Below are 23310 nucleotides of genomic sequence, written 5' to 3' on the forward strand. Positions count from 1 at the left end.
GTGCCTGTGGGTAGCAGTGCTGTGCTGTGCACGTTAAAATGCACTTGTTTAGAGGATGATGGGTGTTAGATGTTCTTACCAGCAGTAAAACAACATTTTTAAAAGAGAGGAGGAAAAAAGAAAACTCCTCTCACCCACAAAACAGTCACTCATTTCCCCTGTCCCCAGCCCCAGCCTCCTTCCCGTCTCTGCATTTGTGTGTTCTGGACATTGCACATGCGTGGAATCACACGATAGTGACCCGTTGTGTCTGGCTTCACGCACCAGCCACATTTTCAAGGTTCGTCCATGTTGCCGCCGAGTCGTGTTGTGTTGTATGAACAGAGCACATCCTCTTTACCTAGCCACCAGTGGGCGGACACTGGGTTCTTAACATGTTTGGGCCACTACGAATTGTGCTGCTGGAAACATTCATGTACCAGCATTTGCTTGATACCTGTTTCTCCCACCTGTTCTTGCCTCATACTACGTTCCGCTACCACGGTTTTCCAAATTAGAAACCGGTGCACCTGGGCTATGTGTATGTTTGGGGTAAAGTCCATTAAAGGAGCCAGCTCACCTGCTGCTGCCTCTGCTACCTGTCTGTCTCCAAGTCTTGTTCATCCTCCGTGGCCTGGGGCTTCAGTTAATCCCGTTTTGGCTCCAGCTGCTTAACGTGTCCTGTCTCCGCTGTGAGGGTCTTAAGGTCAAGGTCCCGCTCAGACTTCTGTGTCGCATGGCACAGGTTGAGTCACCCAAGCAGTCCCATGCAGCTCCTAGACCTGCTTCTGCCTCGGCACCGCCTGCCCACTGATGTCTCCCCCTGCGCTCTCTGTTCCCCTTGCAGACGACGTGCTGACTAAAGACGCGGGCGAGTGTGTGATCTGCCTGGACGAGCTGCTGCAGGGGGACACGATAGCCAGGCTGCCCTGCCTGTGCATCTATCACAAAAGGTAGGAGGGCCGGGGGCCAGCCCAGCTGCCTCTGAGCCAGCAGCCGTTCTGTCCGTTTTGGTTGTGGAACGGTCTCCCCCCCCACCCAGGGGTCCTAGAGGGGAGGGCTCCACTGTGCCGACAGGAAGGTGGGAGCGTCCCCAGCCAGTTGCCGGAGGGGTCTTTCTGGTAGGATGGCGGGAACAGAGGCCCCGCAGCTCCGACCTGCAGGGTCTTCCTGAGCCTCTTCTTCCTCCGTAGCCCCCTCCGCTCTGTGAGGTGAGAGGCCGTGAGGAGGGCGTGCTCACTGCCCTGCGCGCACCTCCTCCCCAGCAGCCAGGTGGCCGGAAGAGCCGCTACCTGTGGGGCAGGGCACAGGAGCTGCTGTAATTAGTGGGGCCGAGATCCATGCGGGGCTCCGGGAGCCTCGTTCTCGTTCCCGACTGGAAAGACGCTGCTCCGTTGCCCAGTTCGGGAGGACGCGCTGTGCGCCCGTGGCCACTACTGCTGCTCTGCAGCTCATCGAGCCCAGAGCTGCTTCCTGCTCGGAGGGCTTTTCCAGGCCTGCCTCAGGGCCGTGCGGCACCAGGGGGACAGCCCTGCCTGGCACAGACGTGGCTGGTGCAGGGGAGGCTCATGGATGGCCAAGGTGGGGAGTGCAATTCTGGGTATGGATGCCAGCACAGAACCTGCATGTCCCAAGGAGGTACTAACCAGAAGTTTCTAGAAAAGGAAACTCTAGCCCTTCGGAAGGTTTCACAAATCGCCTGCCTGGTTCCTGTCTTCGAAGCGGTCCAGACTTTGGCTTACGAATCAGGAAGTTGGCTCGGGCAGTCTCGGTTCCTCTTTGACACAGACACTCAGCGTCTGTGACACTCAGGCTGGCAGCCTTTTCCCTGGGTTGCTTTGTTAGCAAAGGGCCAGCCCCTCTTCCCACCTTCTCTGGGAACAACTTGGTGCCCAGCCGAGCCAGGCAGAGCTTGGGGCTCTCCTAACAGGTCGCCTGCTGGGGAGGCAGCCAGCCCCACACTGCTCTTTGACCCGAGAAGGGGCTCTCCCAGGTCCACAGCGACTGGAGCCACGGGCAGGTCCACCATTCTCTGCTCCACTTCTCTGCCCTCAAGCTCTGGACATGCTTGATTCTCAGCATGGGGGCTGCCCTGCACAGTCTGCCCACGTACCCTTCTCACTGGGGGCTATGCTGCCCTCCTGGGCCCCCTCATGGCCACTCCCCCTGCTCCCGCAGTGCTAAAAGCCTGTACCCACTGTTGGCCAGCCAGCCGGCCTTGGGCTGAGCTGGCCTGCGTCTTGGTTTCTCCTTTCTCCCTGCTTCAGAGAGTGGCATGTGATTGTTCTCTCCTGGAGTCCTTTTCAGGGGTGGTGCAGGAAGGCCTTGCTCGGGGAAGCCTGAGGGTCTCCTGACCCTGGGAAAGCGCCCCCTTGGAGGGAGCGGCCTGGCTAAGGTGCTTTCCTCTTGCCGCCCTGCCCCTAGCTGCATAGACTCGTGGTTTGAAGTGAACAGATCTTGTCCAGAACACCCTGCGGACTGACCCTGCCGGGCTTGCTTGCCGACTGCTCTCAAAGGTGAGCCCTTGAGTGGGGTGCTTCAGCTCCAGGCTCGGGGTCGTGTCACCGGGGGGTGGGGGAGCTGGGCTGCCCTTACACACCCCACCAAGAAGGGAGCAGGAGCAGGAGCGAGGCGAGGCGAGGCGCGTCTTAGCAGGTAGTTGTCATTCAGAGATGGGGCCCTGAGGAAGGACGAGCACGGAATGGCATGTGCGTGAATGTGACGAGCATCCGCAGGGTTGGAGTCAGTGGGGCTGAGTGAGTTCCAGTCTGCCTGGGGAGGGTTCAGAAAGATCCCCCAGCTCATGCCCTGGGCCAGCCGCTGAGCCTGCGCCCACCTCCGCTTGGCCCTCCCGCAGTGCCCTGGTGCTGGGGAGATGACCCCCTCCCTGTCGCTGGAGGTATGTGGCCCACACTCAGCAGACAGCCCACGGGCCTGTGCCTCATCCACGGCACAGCCTTGTCAGCGATGGCTTTGCTGCTGGTCCTTCCACCTGCAGGCCACCTGCCTCACCCATCACCCCACTTCCAGATGAATCCGGCCCTGTGCCTTCCCAGGTCTGGGCTGGCATTTTCCTGGCGAACGAGTAGGCAAAAGCCCCAGGGGAACCACAAGCCCAGCCCCACCTCACCTCCCTCACACCCAAAGGTTTGGGGACCTCTTTTTTCTTTCTCTTTCTCTCTCCTCTTTTTGTTTTGTTTTCTATTGTTAGGTTTATTTTATTTATTCCAAGTAACCTCCCAGAACAGCTGATGATGTCAGACAAATCAGGGACATTTGCTCTTTTTACCTTCACCTCAAAAACTGATGACAAGGGGAGAAGAAAAAGCGAGGGTGAGAGTGAGGCAGAGGGAGCGGAGCCCGGCCCGGCAGTGCAGGTCCAGATTCCGGCATGATGTTTGGCCTCGGGGCCCTGCCCAGACCGAACCACAGACAGCCCCGGCTGCCTGCCTTGGCGGGATGCGGCGGCCGGCCCGCGGCCAGACGGAGCACGACTCACTCATTGCGGTCCACACAGGGACGGGCGGCCCCTGTTCCCGAGAGGAGGCTCACCGGACACAGGGGCAGCGCTGAGCTGGGGACACCAGTGGGAACAGGGCCCCCCCTTCTGCACTGACTGCCAGGAAGTGGCCCTCCCTCCCTCCCCGAGGACGCCAGGTTGGCTGAGCGCGCGCGCGTTGAGAAGAGTGACTGCACCCACCGCTGTCCTTCCCTCAGCCCGCAGCCCTCGCAGGGGAGAGGGTGTCTTCTTTTTCACCTTTGAAAGGCATTGTGGGTCTGTCTTTAAAGTGTTTACAAAAAAAATTATTTAAAAAAAGTCTAGTGTCGACTGGTGTTTTCCCTCGTGACGTTTACAGAACGCTGTTTGCTGCCCGCTGTCACCCGCTCAGCCAGGGCGAGCCCAGCCGGCCCTCTCCCCAGGGTCCCTCTCCGTGTTTCTGGCTTGGTTTTGCACTTCTCTCCCCTGGGGACCCCGGAATCTTGACTTCATTGCCAAAAGAAAACCCCGTCAAGGACTCTGTCCCCACCGCCACGCCCGTGTCTTTCCCCTTCTTTCCTCCCGGTCTGGTCAGTGTGGAGGGTGTAACAATCACAAGTGTCTTGCAAAAATGCCTGAACATTTTTCTTAGGCCCTTGTGGAATTTTTTTTTCTTCTCCAGGAAACTTAAACAGACTTCCTTAAAGAAATGTGTACAAGCAGCCGTGTTTTCAGGCGCTCCGTTTGAGAACTTTTAGCCCTGGGGGTTCACACATGGCATCAGCCCATGCCAGATAGGTTTCTGTATTTATATATTAAAATTAAAAAAACAAAAAAACTTATGAAACGTTTAAAAAAATGTTCAGAGCTTGGGAGAGAAGCTTTCTTCATTAGTCGAGGTGTTTTGATATGGCATTAAAATCACGTCTAATGAAAGATGCACTGTGTGATTCTATTTTAATGAAGTATTGTTATACAGCCAAGAAACGGGGCCGAGCCTGCTCCCCGCTCCCTCACTACCTCCTTAGCGTTCCTTCGGGCCCTCTGTGGGGCTGCAGGTGTGTGAAGTGCTTCTCAGACTGTCCTCCCTGGGAGGAGGACAGGTGACGACGGGTCAGGCAGGCGTCCCACGAGGCGACGAACCCTTGGACGTGAGCACCATGGAGCCAGCCTTCCGCTGCTGTGCAGAGCTGGTGTCAGGACTCTTCAGCGAAGATGTAAAGATGTGCGGGGGCAATGATCTCGCAGCCACCAGAGGCTGCAAGGACATGGGTTCTTCCACGGCCGGGCCCAGCTCCCTCCCAGCCTCTGCTCCCCACCCCAAGTCCCACAGCCCTGCCTGTTGCTCTGTTCGCATCTCAGTGCTGACTCATGGGCATGTTCCACTGTGGCCCGGGAAGAGGCCCTGGTTTGGGGCTCAGCCAGCTCAGAGCCCTTGAACCAGAACCAGCCGCCCCAGCTCACACAAGTTGCCAAAGCTGGCCGGAAGCTCAGGGCAGGGGAGCAGCAGCTCCTGTCCCTGGCCAGACAGGCTCCGGAGTGGCAGTCCTGAGCCTCCCGCAGAGCCGGCAAAGTAAAGTGCTGGAGGGAGACGGGAGACAACCCGCGCCTTCTCTGCCCCACCATTGCCAGGCCAGCCCCTGGTGCTGTTGCCTCTGGGCTTCAGCGCCTCCAGGCCCAGGGGTCTAGTTGGGCCTGTGGGCTCCACCGCCACAGTCACCTCCCTCAGATGCTTCCTGAAGCACCTGCTGTGTTCGAGGTGTTCACCCCAGGCCGGTGAGGCACACGTGAGCCAAGGCAGGCGAGCACGCACAGCATCTCAGATGTGCCGAAGAAGTTTGCAGGCCTCCGCCTCAGCCTTGGACCGGCCTGACATGGAGACCGCAGGACCCACAAACGCCATCGTGAGAGTCAGTGGCAAGAATGGGGGTTCCGATAGTTTGCACTGGGGCCCTCTGCTTCCTGGCAGAATGACCTGGGGGAAGGACTGCGTTCATCTGAACCTCGGCATCCTCACCCGTGGAGTAGGGACAGCGTCACGCAGCTCAGAAGTCGCCGGGAGGGTCAGGGGACCTGCCCCGAAGGCCTGGCACATGCGCAGCAGGCTCCCTGGTGGCTCTGTCACTGCAAAGGGCACTGTTCTATTCACAGCACCTCCTGCTTCTGCCTGGCAACTGTGTCTCCCTGTTCTATATTTAATTCCACCAGCAAAGCTGGCGGGGCAGGGCCCAGCTCTGAAGGAGATCTCCTTGCCTGACCCCTGGACCTGGAGACGGAGGCCGTGCGCGTCCACCTCGGCGGCTTGGCTTGAGCCCGGCTGCTTTGGCAGTGCTGCCAGTGGCCGAGCGGCTTGTTGAGCTGTGTGGGGCAGGGTCGTGGCCCACACTGGGTGCTATTCCAGGCTCTTGGGGGCTGGTGCTCACCCCCCAACTCTAACCACCCCCCACCCCACCCCCGCCGCTGACTTCCGCTCCCGCCTGGCACACCGCAGCCCTCTGCTGGCTGTCACGTCCTCTGAACTTGACCCATGGGTGGGACTGGCTGTGTGGGCTCCCCCCATAGAGCTGGTGCTGTCCTCCTCCTCCTGCAGCGCTCCCAGAATCCTGTGCTGCTCCTGCTCTGCCCTGAAAGGGGAGAGAACCTGCTGGAGCAGGGAGGTGTGTTCTGCCCCCGTCACTTTCCTGGGGTTCCTGGACAGGAGCCGCTCGCTAAGACCACACATCTAATAGCCATTTATTGGTATTGAGGTTTATAGGCGAACGTCCTTATTCTTAGGAGATGGATGCTGAATTATATAGGTGAATGATTTCAAGAAATGTGTAATCTAATTCTGAGTGGTTTCCCCCCAAAAAAATACACAAAGCAAATAAGGCAAAATGTTCGTTGTTTGAATTTGCAGTGGCTGCTGTTTCCGTGAACGGTGTACTTGTTCTTTGAACTTTTCTGTATGTTTGGAATTTTTCTTAATAAAAAAAATATTGTGGGGAAATGGCCATTTGCTGAGCACCTCACTAGCTGCCAGGCACTGGGGGGGTGGGGGGGCCCGTGTCGCGGAAGAGACAGCCTGTGACGGCCGGCGGCGGGCAGTCTGCAGAAGGGGAAGGGGCCGGGGGACCGCGGCGCCACAGTTGGGTTGCTTAGGTCCCGGGGTGGTTGGGGGAAGAGGACCAGTGAGACTGGCCACCATACTACCCTTGGCACAGCCTCTGCTCGCAACCAGAGCAGCCAAGGGACAGAAATGTCACGGGAGCATGTCCTCGAGGCTTAGGTCGGTGTCACTGCCCTCTGCGAGAGCCCGATATCAGCACAGGAGAGGGGATCCTGGGGCCAGGATTGGACTGAGGAGTTGCAGGGACACTCCCTCAGCCCAGGGCCTAAATGGCTGCTGGGAGAGATGAGGCTCCAAGGGGTGGGGAGATAGGAAGGGAGTTCCCAGGCTAGCAGGAGGATGCCTTTCTTACCCCTTTTCTAAGGAGCCCAAGGTGCAGAGGTGAGGGAGATAGGATAGGTACAAGTCCCTGGGGCTTCAGAGAGTGTTCCAAGCCCCTAGGCCCCTCCTCTACCCTGGGAGGAGAGCCAGTGGCCCTGAACTTGGGGTGGGTTTCCTGCAGCAGGTGCCCAGAGCAGATGATGTGGGGACTGAGCTTTGTGGTATCGGGTGCCCTCTTGTGGGCTCACAGGGAACAGCTATCTAGTACCTGAGAAGAGCTCTGGCCAGGGTATCCCAAGACAGGCCCAGGATGGACGGAAACTTGACTTTGAACGCAAAAGTGCTCGGGGTGCCAGTACACCGCTCCATAAGGAGTGTGGCCCAGTTCTAGCAACAGGGAGCTGCAGCTGCTTGGAGAATGGTCACAGTATTAGCGCCTGGGGGACTCGGGAAGTGTCTGCAAGGGACAGGGAACTAACTGGCATGCTTCCCACCCCCAAAGCCCCCTCCCCGGGCTGCAGCAGATCAGTGTACAAGCCCAGAACCATGGTGGCACCGGGCTGGCCAGACCTGAGAGGAGAAGGTGGGGATGGGGGTGCTGCCTGCCAGTGTCCAGTAGCTGTAAGCAAGGTTCAGGTGTCTTGGGCTTTGAGGAAAGGACCCGCCAGTGCAGAGAGAGGTCCTTTCCCATCACAGGAGAGGAGTGTTCTTGTCATCCTGCCTCGGGTCTGGGCCCCTAGCAGTGAAGAGGCCTGAGGGCATCGGGTGGGCTCACCCTGGCTGTCCCACCCAGGAAGAGATGTGTGACAGCAGGGAGCAAGCAGCTTTGTCAGCAGCCACCCTGAGTCACCGGCTGGACTGAAGGCCTGAGGCAGGAAGAGGGCAGGGGAGGAGCCCTGTCCATCCTTGCAGGCTCAGTGGCGTGACGGGAGTTTCCAGAACATGGGGGCTCACCGAGCTCCTCACAGCACCTTGCCCGGGTTCATGAGGCCTCGGGGGTCTAGTGTGGCCTTGAGCTGCCGCATGGCCTCAAGGCCCACAGGGCCCACCTCCTCCCGCAGCAGCTGCCGCTTGCCCAGCCCGATGCCGTGCTCCCCGGTGCAAGTTCCGTGCAGCGCCAGTGCACGCCTGGGAGACGGGAGCAGTCCTCAGCACTTCTTCCGGAGCCCTCCCCTCCCTCTCCCTCCCCCGGCCGGGCCCCCACCTGCCCAGTTCTTCCGCGAAGGCCTCGACCCTCCGGAGCTCCTCTGCATCCTCCGGGTCGACCAGCAGGATGCAGTGGAAGTTGCCGTCGCCCACATGCCCGACAATGGCTCCTGGGGACTCCGAGAACAGAGCCGTCAACTCCAGCCCAGCCTCCCGCCCCCCCACTCCCCTGCCCCAGACCCAGGCAGCGGTCAGCGCCATCACTGACTCCAGGAGCGAGCAGGCCGAACCTGTGAGTCCTGAGGCCTTGAGCTCCTCCTTGGTCCGCACCAGGATCTCCGGCAGCCGGGAGATGGGCACACAAACGTCGGTGGAGTAGCCCTGGGTCAGAGGGTGGCCGCTGAGGTCCCCCCTGCCCTGCCGCCCACACACACACCAGGCAATTGGCCCAGGTGTGTTCCCCAGGCCCTGGGCTCCCGCCATTCTGACCTGGCTCCATTGGGCCCCTGTGCAAGTCCCCCAGCGCCCCCATATTTCTGAGCTTTGCATCAGCTGCCTGGAGCCAGGGTTGAGCTAACACCTTCCTCTCCGTCACTTCCTCCAGGAAGTAGATCCTGAGAGCCCCACACTTTTGCCCAGGGTTTAGCAGGCCCGTGCCTCGATGGGTTAGTCTGTCACCCCAGGCTATGCACACTGTGTGCTGCAGCCCACTGCTCCATACAGTAGGGCGCTGAATTGACAAGTTCATGAGCGGAGCTGTGAGTCTCCCCTCCACCCCGACTCACCTTACAGCCCGGCCGCAGGGCCAGGACCGCGTACCAGGCGTTGTGCCGTGCTGCCCAGAGCCGGCTGCGCTCCTCGGACTCCTTGGCCCAGGAGAAGTGGGAGGCCCCGTTGAGCTGGACGATCTCCTCTACGATGGGGGAAAGAGGGTCGACAGCAGCCCTCCCCTGGGCAGCTCAGGCCCCAGCCCTGCCCCCGCATACCTGCCCGCTGCACTTGCTCTTCCAACGCCTGCTTGGAACCATGGAACTCCAGGAAGAGCGTGGGTGCCACGGAGCAGTTGAGCTTGCTGTATCTGTTGCAGGCATCCATCATGATGTCATCCAGGAACTCTGGGAGCGAGCAGAGGGCCGACTTCCAATGGGGCCTCTTCCAGGGAGCACACCCTGACTGCCTCAGTTCCCCACTCACCAATGCGGGCCACAGGTACTGCAGCCTGGAGGATTTGCACAGTGCTGTCCACAGCAGCCTGGACACTGGGGAACGCACAGGTGGCAGCCACCGTAGCCTCGGGCACAGGGTGCAGGCGCAGGGTGGCGGCTGTGATGAGGCCTAGCGTACCCTCCGAGCCCACAAAGAGCCCCGTGAGGTGATAGCCAGCTGCACTCTTCCTGTACAAAGTGAGGAATTTCTGTCTGGCCCCAGAGCCTGCAGCTGGAACCCAGAGCACTGTCCCCAGGTCCCCAGGTCTGGGGCAGCCTCCCTCAGCCCCGATGGCCACAGAGGCAGCCGTCCCCCAGCTCAGTGCTCTCGGCTCCACCACCGGAATGGGCCCCGTGCAGCGACAGCAGACCCCCGAGATGGTGCCACAGCCCTCGGAAGCCTACCCACCTGCAGAAGGCTGAAGAAGGGAAGCCCCCACGGCTCAAGGCCGCAGGCTGGGGACAGAGGGTGCTCACCGGGAACGCCGGCCCCGGCCCGCAGTGTGCAGCAGCCGCCCGTTGGGCAGCACCACCTCCAGGTTAAGTACGTTATCCCGCATGGTGCCGTAGCGCACAGCGTTGGTGCCGGAGGCCCCCGTGGCCGCCATGCCGCAGAGAGAGGCGTCGGCACCTGGATCTGGAGGGTGGAGTTTGAGCAGAGGCCAGCTCAGGGCCGGGTGGGAGAGGAGGGCTCCCCAGAGCAGTTCTGCCTCCGGGGAGCCCTCGGCGGCCCCCGGAAAGGCGTGGGAGCCCTGGGCTTACCCACAGGAAACCAGAGGCCGCTGTCGCGCAGGTGGGTGTTGAGAGCTTTGCGCGTGACACCAGGCTCCACCACCACAGAGAAGTCCTCTGGGTTCAGCTCGGTGATCCGGTCCATGTGCATCAGGTTGATGCAGACCCCACCCTGGCAGGAGGTGTCAATAAAGCCAATGGGCTTTGGTCTCCCACCAGCCCACGGTCCCCTGCACCCCACCCTGGCTGAGCACCCAGAGCAGGTGGCCGGGGGCCCAGGATGGCAGGCAGGGCCGGCCCACAGCTGTGTGTGCTCCAGGAGGCAGCCACACCTGTGCCGAGTGTGATGCGGCCAATACCCCTGGGCCAGAGGGCCCCCAGCTGTACCTGCGTAGCGCAGACTCCTCCCTCAAGCCCGGTGCCGGTGCCGAAGGGGATGATGGGCACTCCCTGGCCGTAGCACAGGGCTGCCAGCTGGCTGACCTGGTCCGCGCTCTGGGGCCACACCACGGCATCTGGCGGCTGGCACCTGCAAGCAGTCCCAGGCCAGTCAGGGCGCATGGGCCCTGCTGGGCCTGCGACCACACAGAGGGCCAGGGATGGAGAACACCAGCACCCAAGGCAGGTGGGTGGGTGCGGTGGTGGGGAGCGGGACCCTCCCTCACCTGTGCATGGACTCATCGCGCCCGTGCTGTTCTCGCACCACGGCGGCGGTGGACACGTGGGGGCTGCCCACGACCGCCTTCAGCGCCTCCACGAAGCCCTCGCTGAGCACGCCCTGTGGGAGAGAGACGCACCACCAGGGTCACCGAAAGACGCCCGGGGCCACAGCCCGGCCCCTCTCACAGGTGGGAGGGGTGGGGGCCGCTCAGCTCGGGCCCCTCTCCCGTCCACCGCCTACCTGCGTCCCCCTGGAGCAGTAACCCCTCCAGGGAGACAGCCCCCCGCGGGCCACCCGGAGCAGGTGAGCCATAGCCAGACAGCGACCAAGGAGCAGTGGGCAAGTGGCCTCCGAGCTCCTCTGCCCAGCCCATTGGCTGAGTCGGGGGTGGGGCCTGCTTAAGGTGGCCCCGGTTTAAGGTGGTCCCTGCGGCCCTTGCTGAGATGGGGGCACCAGGGTCAATACTTCCCAAGGAGAGGGGAAGCTCATCAGAAACCTCAGGAAACGGAGGGGCAGCAGCAAGGCCCCCGAACAAACGCAGGCTCCTTGAGGAGGCTGCAGGTCTTCCTGGTTCCTCCAGCCTGTTCGTTGACCTCCAACTTCCAGCTTCCTTTCCTGTTCCTGTACACCCTGAACTCCAGCCAGACCCTTGGCCAGGGCACAGGCTGTGCCCTCGCGGAGCCACCTGCAGGTCTCAGCACAGTGTCACAGTTAGAGTAGGCGCCAGCCATGACCAGGGACCTCAGGGATGGGCGAGGCAGTGAAGCAAGTCAGGAAGTCCTCCTGGCAGAGGAGCACTGAGGGTGAGCAGTCGCTCTCCAGGTAGGTGAAGGCAAAGATGGATGCAGCTGCAGTCCCCACTGGATTTTCCTCCTGGAGCCAGGAACTCCTCCAGGGTTGCCCATGTGGTTGCCCATGTGCGTGGCGGAGGCCCAACTCTTGGGCCACCTGCTGCTGCTTTCCCAGGTGCATCAGGAAGGGAGCTGGATCTGCAGTGGAGCAGCCGGGACTCAAACCAGTGCTAGTATGAGATGCCAGCGCTGAGGCGGCTCAGCCCAGCCTGCTCGGCCACAGTGCCCCAAAAAGGTGTTTTCCAAGATGGGGACCAAGAAGCAGAAGAGTAAAGACCCCTGACGGATTGATGTCAGGTTACTTTTTTTTTTTTTTTTTTTTGGACAGGCAGAGTGGATAGTGAGAGAGAGAGACAGAGAGAAAGGTCTTCCTTTTTGCCGTTGGTTCACCCTCCAGTGGCTGCTGCGGCTGGTGCATCGCGCTGATCCGAAGCCAGGAACCAGGTGCTTCTCCTGGTCTCCCATGGGGTGCAGGGCCCAAGGACTTGGGCCATCCTCTACTGCCTTCCCGGGCCATAGCAGAGAGCTGGCCTGGAAGAGGGGCAACCGGGACAGAATCCGGCGCCCCAACCGGGACTAGAACCCGGTGTGCCGGCGCCACAAGGCGGAGGATTAGCCTGTTAAGCCACGGCGCTGGCCAGGTTACTTAATTTTTTGATAGGAATTAAAGCAGACAGGACTTCCTTATCAGATGGCTGTAGACTGGAATCTCCCGTTTTCGGGTAATGCTGGTCTATTTGAGGATCTCTCTGCTCCCCTAAAGTTCCAGGTTGGTTATGTGGCGTTTAGTATGAGTAGCTCCATTTTGGTTTGATTAGGTCTGTTAGGGTCCAGCGCTGGAGCTCAGTCCCAAACCATGGACTCCCACAGTTTCTGTTTGGTAAGTTCACACTTCTACCCTCAATGTGTCGCTTACCTGGGTCATCCGGGAAAAAAAAAAAGTGCCTCTTAGAATTGCTCAGTTCAAATCAAGATCCCATGGAAATCCACACCTGCATTTGCTTAATGTGCCTCATCGATCTTTTTAAATCAACCGTTTCTCCCTTTTTCCTTTCTTCCCCAAGCCATTCACTTCACTTTTTAAAAAAAGTTTATTTATTTGAGAGTTTTAACCCACTGTGCCACAGCACCAGCCCCTCTAACTCTGCCTTTCAAACAAATAAATAAGGGCTGGCGCTGTGGCTTAACAGGTAAAGCCACTGCCTGCAGTGCCAGCATCCCGTATGGGCGCTGGTTCAAGTCCTGGCTGCTCCTCTTCTGATCCAGCTCTCTGCTATGGCCTGGGAAAGCAGTAGAAGATGGCCCAAGTCCTTGGGCCCCTGCACCCGCGTAGGAGACCAAGAAGAAGCTCCTCATTCCTGACTTCAGCTTGGCCCGGCTCTGACCATTGTGGCCATTTGGGGAGTGAACCAGCAGGTGGAGGACCTTTCTCTCTCTTTCAAATAATGAATAAATAAATCTTTAAAAAAAAATACAATGTTAAAAAAAAAAAAACCAACTTCCGCCGGGTTTTGTTTTTCTAGAAAGGTGATCCTGAAGAACAGTGGGATATGACGTCTTCTCCTTCCTCATACATAAGCCATCGTTCCTGTACAACACTGGGGCCCAAGGACTTCAGCCATCTTCCACTGCTTTCCCAGGTGCATTACCTGGGAGCTGCCTGGAAAGTGGAGCACCTGGGACTCAAACCAGCGCCCACATGGGATGCTGGTGCCGCAGGCAGAGGCTTAACTGACGGCGCCACAGCTTTGGCCCCCATTCAGTTCTTAAAGAGGCTGGGTCATGTGTTCCGGGTAGAGATGAATTTTCACTCCATTTCACTTTGATTCGTTCTGCTGGTCTGCCTTATCGAATCGCGCAGACCCAGGGGCTTAGATTCCGTTGTTTGTGGCAAGGCTTCGTCATGGATGGTGCTGCGTGCCCAGGTCCATGTTCCAGCAAGCTTACGGTCTTGAAAGTTCCAAGTGGAGGTGGGCATTTGTCTCAGCAGTTATAACACTGCTTCGGATGCCCACATAATATGTCGGAGGGCCTGGGTTCAAGTCCCAGCCCCGCTTCTGATTCCAGCTTCCTGCTGAGGTGCACCCTGGGAGGCAGTAGGTGATGGTGCAAGTACTTGGGCCCCTCCCACCCACGTGAGTGACCTGGGTTGAGTTCCAGGCTGTTTCAGGCATTTGGGGTGAGCCAGCAGATAAGAGCTCTCTGTCTCTCTGCTTTTCAAATATTCTAAATAAATAAATCAAACTTTCAAAAAAAACCAACTTTGACCACTGTGGTTAACATCCATTAGGGGATCTTGCCTGTGGTTGTTGCTTCTGGGGCCTCTGTTTCCCGTATTTCTCTATTATTTAATTATAGTTATTCTGTGAGGAAGAGCGCCGCTTCTCCCTCATTGACTTCCTGGCTGTCAGCGTGGACTTGGGTGTAACTATTACATTCTATAGAGTATCATCTAATACTATTACTATTTATGAGGGTGCTTTTAAAAGTTCATGAAAAATGGAATTCAAATCTAAGTGTATTTTGGTGCAAAAGTTTTCGAAAGCCATGTGTAGTTTTTTATAATATGCATTTTCTAGGAACATGTTGGAGATGCCTCGTATTTTGTTGTTCATATTATTCTAGCTGTGCCCTTGAGGGCCTCTTCAACACCATCTTCTTTCCCCTGATGCTAGCCCCTGCCCCCATCCCCTTTTCTTTCCATTTTATTTGAAAGGCAGAGAGAGAGAGGGAGGGAGGGAGGGAGGGAGGGAGGGAGGGAGGGAGGGATCTTCCATTCTCTGGTTCACTCCCCATATGCCTGCAACAGCCAGGGTTGGGCCAGGCCAAAGCCAGGAGCCCAAAACAACATCCATGTCTCCCATGTGGGTGACAGGGATCCAAGTGCTTGACCCAGGTCCTTTCTGACCACCAGGTGCTCCAGTGGCTGGAAGATTCTTCCCTCTCCCCCCCCCCCTCCCCAGGTACTCCAGTGGCTGGAAGATTCTCTCTCTCTCTTTCAAATAAGAAAATGAAAAAAAAAATTAAGTCTATTACTGGATCTGCTGATGCCTTGATCTTCGACTTTGCACTGAATGAAACTGTGAGAAATAAATTTATGTTGTTTAAGCTGAAAAAGAAATCTGTTACTAGAAAAGAAAAAGAAATTATAGGATCAATTAGGGGAATTAGCCCTATCAGATACCAAAACATACGGTAAAACACAATAGTTTCCTGTGTGATGTTGGTGCATGAATACACAGATTAGTGAAGCGAGTAGGAAGTTCAGAGATATTCCCAATGCACACAGAAAACGGGTGTTTGAAAGAGGTGAGTCCTTAAGGCATTATAGTGAAGATGGAATTATTTTTTTAAAGATTTATTTTATTTATTTGAAAGAGTTACAGAGAGAGGCAGAGACACAAAGAGAGGTCTTCCATCTGCTGGTTCACTCCCCAGATGGCTGAAACGGCCGGGGCTGAGCCGATCTGGAGCCAGGAGCTTCTTCTGGGTCTCCCACGTGGGTGCAGGGGTCTGAGGACTTGGGCCGTCTTCTACTGCTTTCCCAGGCCATAGCAGAGAGCTGGATCAGAAGAGGAGCAGCCAGGACCAGAACCGGCGCCCATATGGGATGCCGGCACTTTAGGCCAGGGCTTTAATCCGCTGTGCCACAGCGCCGGCCCCGAAGATGGAATTACTAACACATGGTACAAGGTGACTTCAGAAAGTCTGGACAATCGGGAGTGAATCATTCCCCAGCAGTGAAGCATCCAGGCCCCTGGCCCAGTCACCAGCACCAGCTCCTGGCTCCGGCTCCCTGCCACGCGGATCCTGCGTTCCTGCCACCTTCCTGGGAGACTTGGACTGAAGTTCCAGCTCTCGGCTTCCACCTGGCCGAGCCCTGGCCATTGCGGGCATTTGGGAAGTGAACCACAGAATTTTATCTTTCGGCCTCTCAAATAAACAAATGCATAAAGTTTGCGGAAAATGGAATTTAAAAATAAATTTCTTTTGGTGCAAAAAATGTTGAAATCATGCATGCTTACTTTTTTCATAACATACATTTTCCACAAACGTTCTGAAGAACTTGTGTCTCTGAAAAAAAAAAATGAAATTAGATACAAATCCCAAGGCAACACCAAGTATAGTAAATATTTAAATGTAAGGCAGTGAACCCATCTCAGAAGAAAACCGTGGTCCTTAGCCAGTGTGTGGATGCAGATAATCCAGCAGGTTGCTAATCGCAGGTGTAACACTTCAGTGATGCGAGAGGAGTCAGCTGGGGAGATCTGACCACGCACCTACACATAACAATGCCACTTTGCATGCTTTAAGTCCGTTGAGAAGGTCTGTGTCATGTTGTGTTCTCACCATACTGAAACACAAAACGATCCGGTCCAGTGGGGAAATGAGATGTGGTAAGGGTCTTCCTTATGACACCAGACAGGTCGCTGCTGCTCCGAGGCCACAGGGCTTGGACCCAGTGGAGGTCGGTTGACAGCCTTGTGTTGAGGAGCTGTGTGGGGACATTTGTCTGGCCAGTGTTCAGTGTGTTTTAACATGAAAAGCTAACTCTGTCCCATTTGTGACCGCACCGTATCGGTCGCCTATTGCTGGGTGACGGACTGCTCGAGACCCAGTGACTTCAGGAGATAGCACTCACTCCTGCCCAGGAGTCCGCGGTTCACCTCATGGTTCTTCCGCTCTGGGCTGGTCTCACCTGGGCATGGGGCAGGCAGCCCTGCTGCTCTCTGTTGGGCCTCTCGTATCTTGGGGCCGGCTGGCAGGAAGCAGGCCCGGGAGGGGCTCAGCAGGGACCACAGTGTTGCCTTCCACGCGGTCTCTCCTGTCCCAGCAGGTCTGAGAGACGCAGGAGCACAGGCCGCCTCTTGACGCCTGGGCTCAGAGCCTGCACGCTGTCACTGTCCGGGCTCTGTGGCCAAAGCTGGCCTTGACGGGAGAGGCGGGGAAAGGAGCACCCCTTGGGATGAGAACCCCATGGCGTCTCATTGCAGACAGCCACTCGCTGAGGTCACTCTGTAAGTCCAACCGCCGGATCCCATGGAGCTGTCAACTACTTGTCATCCAGAAATAAACTTCCTCAGTGCTGTTGGGCAAAATCCAGCCCAGTGTTGTGCAGGAACGATGGCTTATGTATGAGGAAAGAGAAGACGTTATATCCCACTGTTCTTCAGGATCACCTTTCTAGAAAAACAAAAGGAAATAAACAGCCACAAAACCATCGCCCATGTGCAGAGAAGGATTAGCTCAGCCTGTCTGGGCTTGTCCAAACCTTGCACATACCCAGCGGAAGTTGGGTTCTTTTTTTTTTTTAACATAGTATTTTTTTAAAAAGATGTATTTATTTATTATTTGAAAGGCAGAGTTAGAGGCATAGACAGAAAGCAAGCGAGTGTGAGCGCGAGCGCGTGTGTGCCTCCATCCACTGGTTTACTCCTCAAATGGCCACAATGGTCAGAGCTGGACCAAGCTGAAACCAGGAACCAGGAGCTTCTTCCCTGTCTCCCATGTAGGTGCAGGGACTCAAGGACTTGGGCCATCTTCTACTGCTTTCCCAGGCCACAGCAGAGAGCTGGATCAGAAGTGGAGCAGCCAGGACTTGAACCAGCGCCCATACGGGATGCTGGCACTGCAGGCGGTGGCTTTACCTGTTAAGCCACAGCGCCAGCCCTTATTTATTTGTTTGAAAGGCAGAGTTAGAGGGGCTGGTGCTGTGGCACAGCAGGTAAAAGCTCTGGCCTGCAGTGCTGGCAACCCATATGGGTGCTGGTTCTGGTCCCAGTTACTCCTCTTCCGATCCAGCTCTATGTTGTGGCCTGGGAAAGCAGTAGAGGATGGCCCAAGTGCTTGGGCCCTGCACCTACGTGGGAGACCTGGAAGAAGCTCCTGGCTTCTGGCTTCAGATCGGCTCACCTCTGGCTGTTGTGGCCATCTGGGGAGTGAACCAGTGGATGGAAGACCTCTCTCTCTCTGTCTATACCTCTCTCTGTAACTCTGTCTTTAAAATAAATAAAATAATTTTTTTTTTGACAGGCAGAGTGGACAGTGAGAGAGAAAGGTCTTCCTTTTGCCGTTGGTTCACCCTCCAATGGCCACCGCGGCTGGCGCGCTGCGACCAGCGCACCGCGCTGATCTGAAGGCAGGAGCCAGGTGCTTCTCCTGGTCTCCCATGGGGTGCAGGGCCCAAGCACTTGGGCCATGCCCCAAGAGGGTCAATTTTATGTGTATGTTACCACAGTGCAAACACGAGGGGGGTGGGGGGAATCCTAACCCCCTGACTACACCTGATAGGATCTCCTTAGCAGTCAGTACCAAGTGACATGTTAAATATTTTGCTAATTGTTCATTTCCCGTCTCCCTCAACCACAGTGCAAGCTTCCCAAGGACAGGCAGCCTTGTGTCTCGTTCACAGCTCTGTCCGAGGATGGTACCTGCCGCCCAGGAGCTGCTCTCTGCCCCTGCTGACGTGAATGCTGAATCAACAAGTAGAAGGTAATACTCAGGGGCTGGCGCTGTGGCGCGGCAGGTTAAAGCCCTTGCTGGAAGTGCCAGCATCCCATATGGGCGCCGGTTCCAGTCCCACTGCTCCTCTTAAAATCCAGCTCTCTGCTATGGCCTGGGAAAGCAGTAGAGGATGGCCCAAGTGCTTGGGCTCTGCACCCACATGGGAGACCTGGAAGAAGCTCCTGGCTCCAGGCTTCAGATTGGCACAGCTCCGGTTGTTGCAGCCAATTGGGGAGTGAAACAGCAGATGGAAGACCTCTCTTTCTCTCTATCTCTCTCTCTGCCTCCCCTTCTCTTTGTGTAACTCTGACTTTCAAATAAATAAATAAATCTTTAAAACAAAAACCTGAAGCATGGGGCCAGCAGGTTAAGTCACAGTCTGCAGCACCAGCATCCCACGTGGGAGCCTGTCCCTGCTGCTCCACTTCCCATCCAGCTCCTTGCTAATGCGCCTAGGAAAGCAGGGGAAGATGGCCTTGGGCATGGGCCCCTACACCCACGTGTGAGACCAAGAGGAAGCTCCTGGCTCCTGGCTTCGGATCCGCTCAGCTCCTGCTGTTGCAGCCATTTGGGAAGTGAACCAGTGGATGGAAGACCTCTCTCTCTCTCTCTCTCTCTGTCTCTCCCTCTCTCTCTCTATAACTCTGCCTTTCAAATAAAAAAATATTTAAAGAATAAATAAATATTTTTAAAAGAATTTGGAAATATGGACAGTAACTGGATACTTGAGGAATATTAAGGAGGCGTTAGTTTTTTATGTGTGATAATGGCATTGTGATTAGGCTTGATGGGTGGTTCACAAACTCCTGGGGTCTCCAGGGCCCTTTTAGGGGATCCAGAGGGCCAAGAATATTATTTTAGTAATAATAGTCAAGTGTTATTTTGCTATTGCGCTGAGTTGACATTTGCACCGATGTGCAGAGCAGCTGGTGGGCCACGCTGCTGGCGCACAGCGGTCTGGAAAGCAGCGGCATCGAACAAGAAATGCCAGTGTCGCTTCAGAGCGACCCTGGTGAGGAGGTAAACGCCATCGATCGCATTGTGTCTCCATCTGTGGAGGGCAGGTCCTTTGAAAATTTGTCTGATGCAATGGGACATTGCAGAGAGGGCCCTTCTGCTGTGCACAGCACCCCGCTGTCGCCAGAAAAAGCCCTTCTCATGAGCTGAATGGCTGCATTGCGAATGGAGCCGTTGTTACTTAAAGGATTGATATCGAACCACGGCTCTTCTGACTGCACGTCTGGCACATTTTTACAAAACCACATAACATGAATTGCCACTCACTTCCAGGAAAACCACGGGGAGCATTTGTTGTTCAATGACGACGCGCGCCTTTGTGTGAAGCAGAATTTGACAAGACCCTGTATCTGCTTCCCCGTTCTTAAAGCTGTTCTGATGAGGCCGTGCACGTGGTGGTTTGATGCTGTGCAATAAAACGTGTCCACATTTACGAGATCTGATCAAGGCATGATGTCACAAAACATGCCCAGATAAAGGATCTATTCAGAGTGTAAGAAAAACCTCTGGGTTTTAACATAACAGGGGACAGAAAGGTCATTGATGTGACCATGTGTCATGATACGTGGTTGTGCCACATGGTGACCTCACTTTAGCAAGCAGATAAACAGAAAAATTGTTGTTGATATCCTATGAACAAACCACACTGTCACTGACGCTTTGGGGGCATCTGCTGTACTTTCAATTGTTGCCATTATTATGATATCTTTACATCCAACAGTGGTGTCATCCAAGCATGCAGTGTGTGGTGGAACAGAGTGAAATTTTGTGGGGTGTGTGTTTAGCTGTTAAGGCACCCGTGTCCCTAATCGGAGTGTCTGGGTTCAATACGAGGTCTGGCTTCTGATTCCAGTTTCCCAAGGCTGCAGAGGGCGGCTCCTGGGCTTCGGCCCCGGCCACTCCTGTGGGAGATCTGTTCTGAGTTCCCGCCTCCTGCCTCCAGTCCCCTGCACTGGGGCATGTGTAGAGTGAACCAGCAGGTGGGACTCTGAGTCATTCCCTCTCTCTCAAATACACTTACCAAGGAAGGGTGGCACACTGCAGCATGCTATGAAGGCGATTAACCCGCCGCCAGGATGGCAGGAGTTGAATGAGAAGCGAGCAGTGTGACAGTGAAAAAGCCAAAGAAAAGGAAAAGCAGCGTTTAAATTACAACATACATTGTTTTTTTCCAAAAATATCTTCCTTTATTTCTAAAGGGAAATTAGGAGAAACGAACGTGATTCTAAATTTTACAAGGCCTTCAGAAAGCAAAGCCCACTCACAAAGAACTTGCTCCGTGTTGGTGTACATGAGGTGGTGAGGGGAAATTCTCCTGGGTGTGTGTGTGTGAGTGAAACAGAGAGGGAGAGAGGGAGAAAGGGAACGTGTTGGTGGGGTTGGGTATTTTCCCTTCGTTTTCGTGCTGGGTCTAGGATCACACACTGTACATGCTTGTGTGCTGTGCAGTTTTTCATTTCTCAGAGGATTAGACAGCTCCCATGTGGTTAGTTACGGGCTCTCATTTTCAGCATATCTTCGAATTCTATTTGCATATCACAAGCTTATTTTGCTTAGACTTATTGAAAGATTTTTAGGTCATTTCCAATGCTTTGCAAATATAATCAGCAATGGGAGGCACAGTCTGTGTCAGATTAAATGTTAGGCTCATTTATCATTTTAAATTTTGATATAATGAAGCCTTTGGAAAGATTTTGTGTTTTATGGTCCTATCAGAATTGTATAAAAAAAATTTTTTTTTGACAGGTAGAGTGGATAGTGAGAGAGAGACAGAGAGAAAGGTCTTCCTTTTGGTGTTGGTTCACTCTCCAATGGCCGCCGCGGCCAGCGCACTGCGCTGATCCGAAGCCAGGAGCCAGGTGCTTCTCCTGGTCTCCCATGGGGTGCAGGGTCCAAGCACTTGGGCCATCCTCCACTGCACTCCCGGGCCACAGCAGAGAGCTGTCCTGGAAGAGGGGCAACCGGGACAGAATCCGGCACCCCAACAGGGACTAGAACCCGGTGTGCCGGCACCGCAAGGCAGAGGATTAGCCTGTTGAGCCACAGCGCCGGCCTAGAATTGTATAAAAATATTTTACAAATAACTCCCAAGCTGGGCATTGTTTCTCTTTAAGTATTGGCCAAGTATAAAAAGTGATATTATAATAATTGTTTTTTCCTATTTTTTAAAATCATGTTTGAATTTTATTTATATGAACTATTTTATTTATTTTTTTAAAGGTTATTTTATTTATTTGAAAGCAGAGTTACAGAGAGAGGCAGAGAGGGAGAGGGAGAGAGAGAGAGAGAGAGAGAGAGGTGTTCCATCCGTTGGTTCATTCCCCAGTTGGAATGCAACAGCTGGAGCTGCGCCGACCAGGAGCCAGGAGCCAGGAGCTTCTTCTGGGTCTCCCACACAGGTGCAGAGGCCCAGGGACTTGGGCCATCTTCTACTGCTTTCCCAGGCCATAGCAGACAGCTGGATCGGAAGTGGAGCAGCTGGGACTCAAACCAGCACCCATATGGGATGCAGGCACTGCAGGTGGTGGCTTTACCCGCTATGCCACAGTGCTGGCCCCTGGTCGGGTATTTTGAAGGTTGTCCTTTGATGGGATTTGTCTCATGGTTTGTCAGATTAAACATGGATTACAGGTTACGGGGAGGGCTCTCCCAGTGCAGAAGTGCCGGTTACATTGCACTGTGTTACAGATACACACCACCAATGTGACTTATCCCTGTTTAGTAAAGAGAAACATTTCTGATAAGTATTTCCTCTCATTGTTTATTCACACCTCTAGCCTATTTTTCTAATGGAAGGGTTTCTTTTTATTTATTTTTTTCATTAGGGAGATAGTGATCTCACAGCCAGTGCTTCACTCCCAGAATGCTCACAACAGCCAGGCTGGGTCAGGCTAAATCCAGGAGCCAGGAACTCCATCCTTGTCTCCCATGTGGGTGGCAGGGACCCAAGTACTTCGGCTGTTACCTGCTGCCTCCGGGTACACATCAGCAGGCAGCTGGATCGGAAGTGGAGGAGCCAGGACTTGAACCAGGCACTCAGATAGGGGTTGCTGGTGTCCCAAGTAGTGTCTTAACCACTGAGCCAAACGCTCACCCCATACATTGTTTTAATTCAAAGCTAGTTGCCGCTGCCACACACCGATTAGAAAGGCCAAATCCAGAGCACCGACACCACCAAATTCCGGTGAGGATACACAGAGGCAAGAATTTTCATTCATTGATGCCGGGAGTGCAACGTGGTACAGCTATTTTGAAAGACAGTTTGGCAGGCTATTATTAAACTAAACTTTCTCATAGCACACCATCCAGCAAGCATGCTATTTATCCAGAGTGGTTGGAAACTTTACGCACCCAACAGCCTGCAGACAGCTGTTTATAACCGCTTTATTTAGAATAGCCAACGTTTGGTGTAACCTGGGTATCCTGCAGCAGAATGGAAAGATAACTATGGTATGTCCAGGCAGTCGAATATTATGCAGCACTAAAAGGAAATGAACTGTCAGGCCATGAAGACATGCAGGAAACTTAAATGCACAGTAGCCCATCAAGTCCCCGGTTTTCATTCTGTATCTATTTCAGCAACTTCCCTCAGAGTTACCATAAGTGGTGCATTTGTTGACCAGTCTGTGTTACAGGGGACCTATATGTAGGATGATAGTACAAATGGGTTCATCTGTGAAAGACACCAACCCACACAGGCTACACACTGTATGACTCCAACCATATGACGCAATGGAAAAGGCAGGACTATGGAGACAGCCTGGGTCTGGGAAGAAGGAGGGACAAGTAGATTGAGCACAGCGGATTTTTAGGGCCATGAGATTGTTCTGGATGATACTGTAATGGTAGACAGGCATCACTGTGCATTTGTCAAAACCCATAGAATGCGCCACATGAAGAGTGAACTGTGACGTAAGCTCCGGACTCTGGGTGCTGATAACGCACGGGGGTAGATGCTTGAGTTGTAACACAGTTCTGCTCCAGGGTGGGTGTTGGGGGCAGGGAGGAGGGCTGTGGCCTTGTCATGGCAGAGGATATATGGGAATTCCCTGTGCTTGCTTTCTGCTTGGGTTCTGCTGTGAACTTGAAAGTGGTCTAAAAATTTTATGTATTTGAAAGGCAGAGAGAGAATCTTCTTTCTGTTGGTTCACACCTCAAATGGCCTCAATGGTTGTGGTTGGGCCAGGCTGAAGCCAGTAGCCAGCAGCTTCTTCCAGGTCTCCCATGTGGGTGCAGGGGCCCAAGCACTTGAGCCATCTTCTGCTGATTTCCCAGGTGCATTAGCAGGGAGCTGGATTGGAAGTGGA

At 55.0% G+C, this 23310-nt stretch overlaps 2 protein-coding genes across 3 annotated transcripts in view; one reads left to right on the forward strand and one right to left on the reverse strand.

Moving 5' to 3' along the window:
- The window catches only part of ZNRF1 (zinc and ring finger 1), a 123159-nt gene extending 116889 nt beyond the window's left edge, over positions 1-6270 (forward strand). Inside the window, exons 3-5 of one of the 2 annotated variants that reach the window (XM_062176140.1) lie at positions 827-932; positions 2404-2495; positions 3191-6270. In XM_062176140.1, coding sequence (XP_062032124.1) covers positions 827-932; positions 2404-2461 — 164 coding nt within the window. In that variant the 3' untranslated portion in view covers positions 2462-2495; positions 3191-6270. The remainder of the gene's footprint in view (positions 1-826; positions 933-2403; positions 2496-3190) is intronic. The other variant, XM_062176139.1, reaches the window with a different exon arrangement.
- A 54-nt stretch (positions 6271-6324) lies between these two features.
- On the reverse strand, positions 6325-10959 carry LDHD (lactate dehydrogenase D). Its single transcript, XM_062176138.1, has 11 exons — positions 10872-10959; positions 10636-10748; positions 10358-10499; positions 10001-10142; positions 9716-9875; positions 9228-9427; positions 9020-9148; positions 8819-8946; positions 8324-8414; positions 8092-8203; positions 6325-8015 (listed from the first exon to the last, which is right to left on the reverse strand). The coding sequence occupies exons 1-11, from the start codon at positions 10941-10943 to the stop codon at positions 7850-7852; spliced, it is 1455 nt and encodes a 484-aa protein (XP_062032122.1). The 5' UTR covers positions 10944-10959; the 3' UTR covers positions 6325-7849.
- Positions 10960-23310: the final 12351 nt, after the last annotated feature.

Source organism: Lepus europaeus, chromosome 19, assembly GCF_033115175.1.
Source record: "Lepus europaeus isolate LE1 chromosome 19, mLepTim1.pri, whole genome shotgun sequence".
In the NCBI taxonomy this organism is placed as follows: domain Eukaryota; kingdom Metazoa; phylum Chordata; class Mammalia; order Lagomorpha; family Leporidae; genus Lepus; species Lepus europaeus.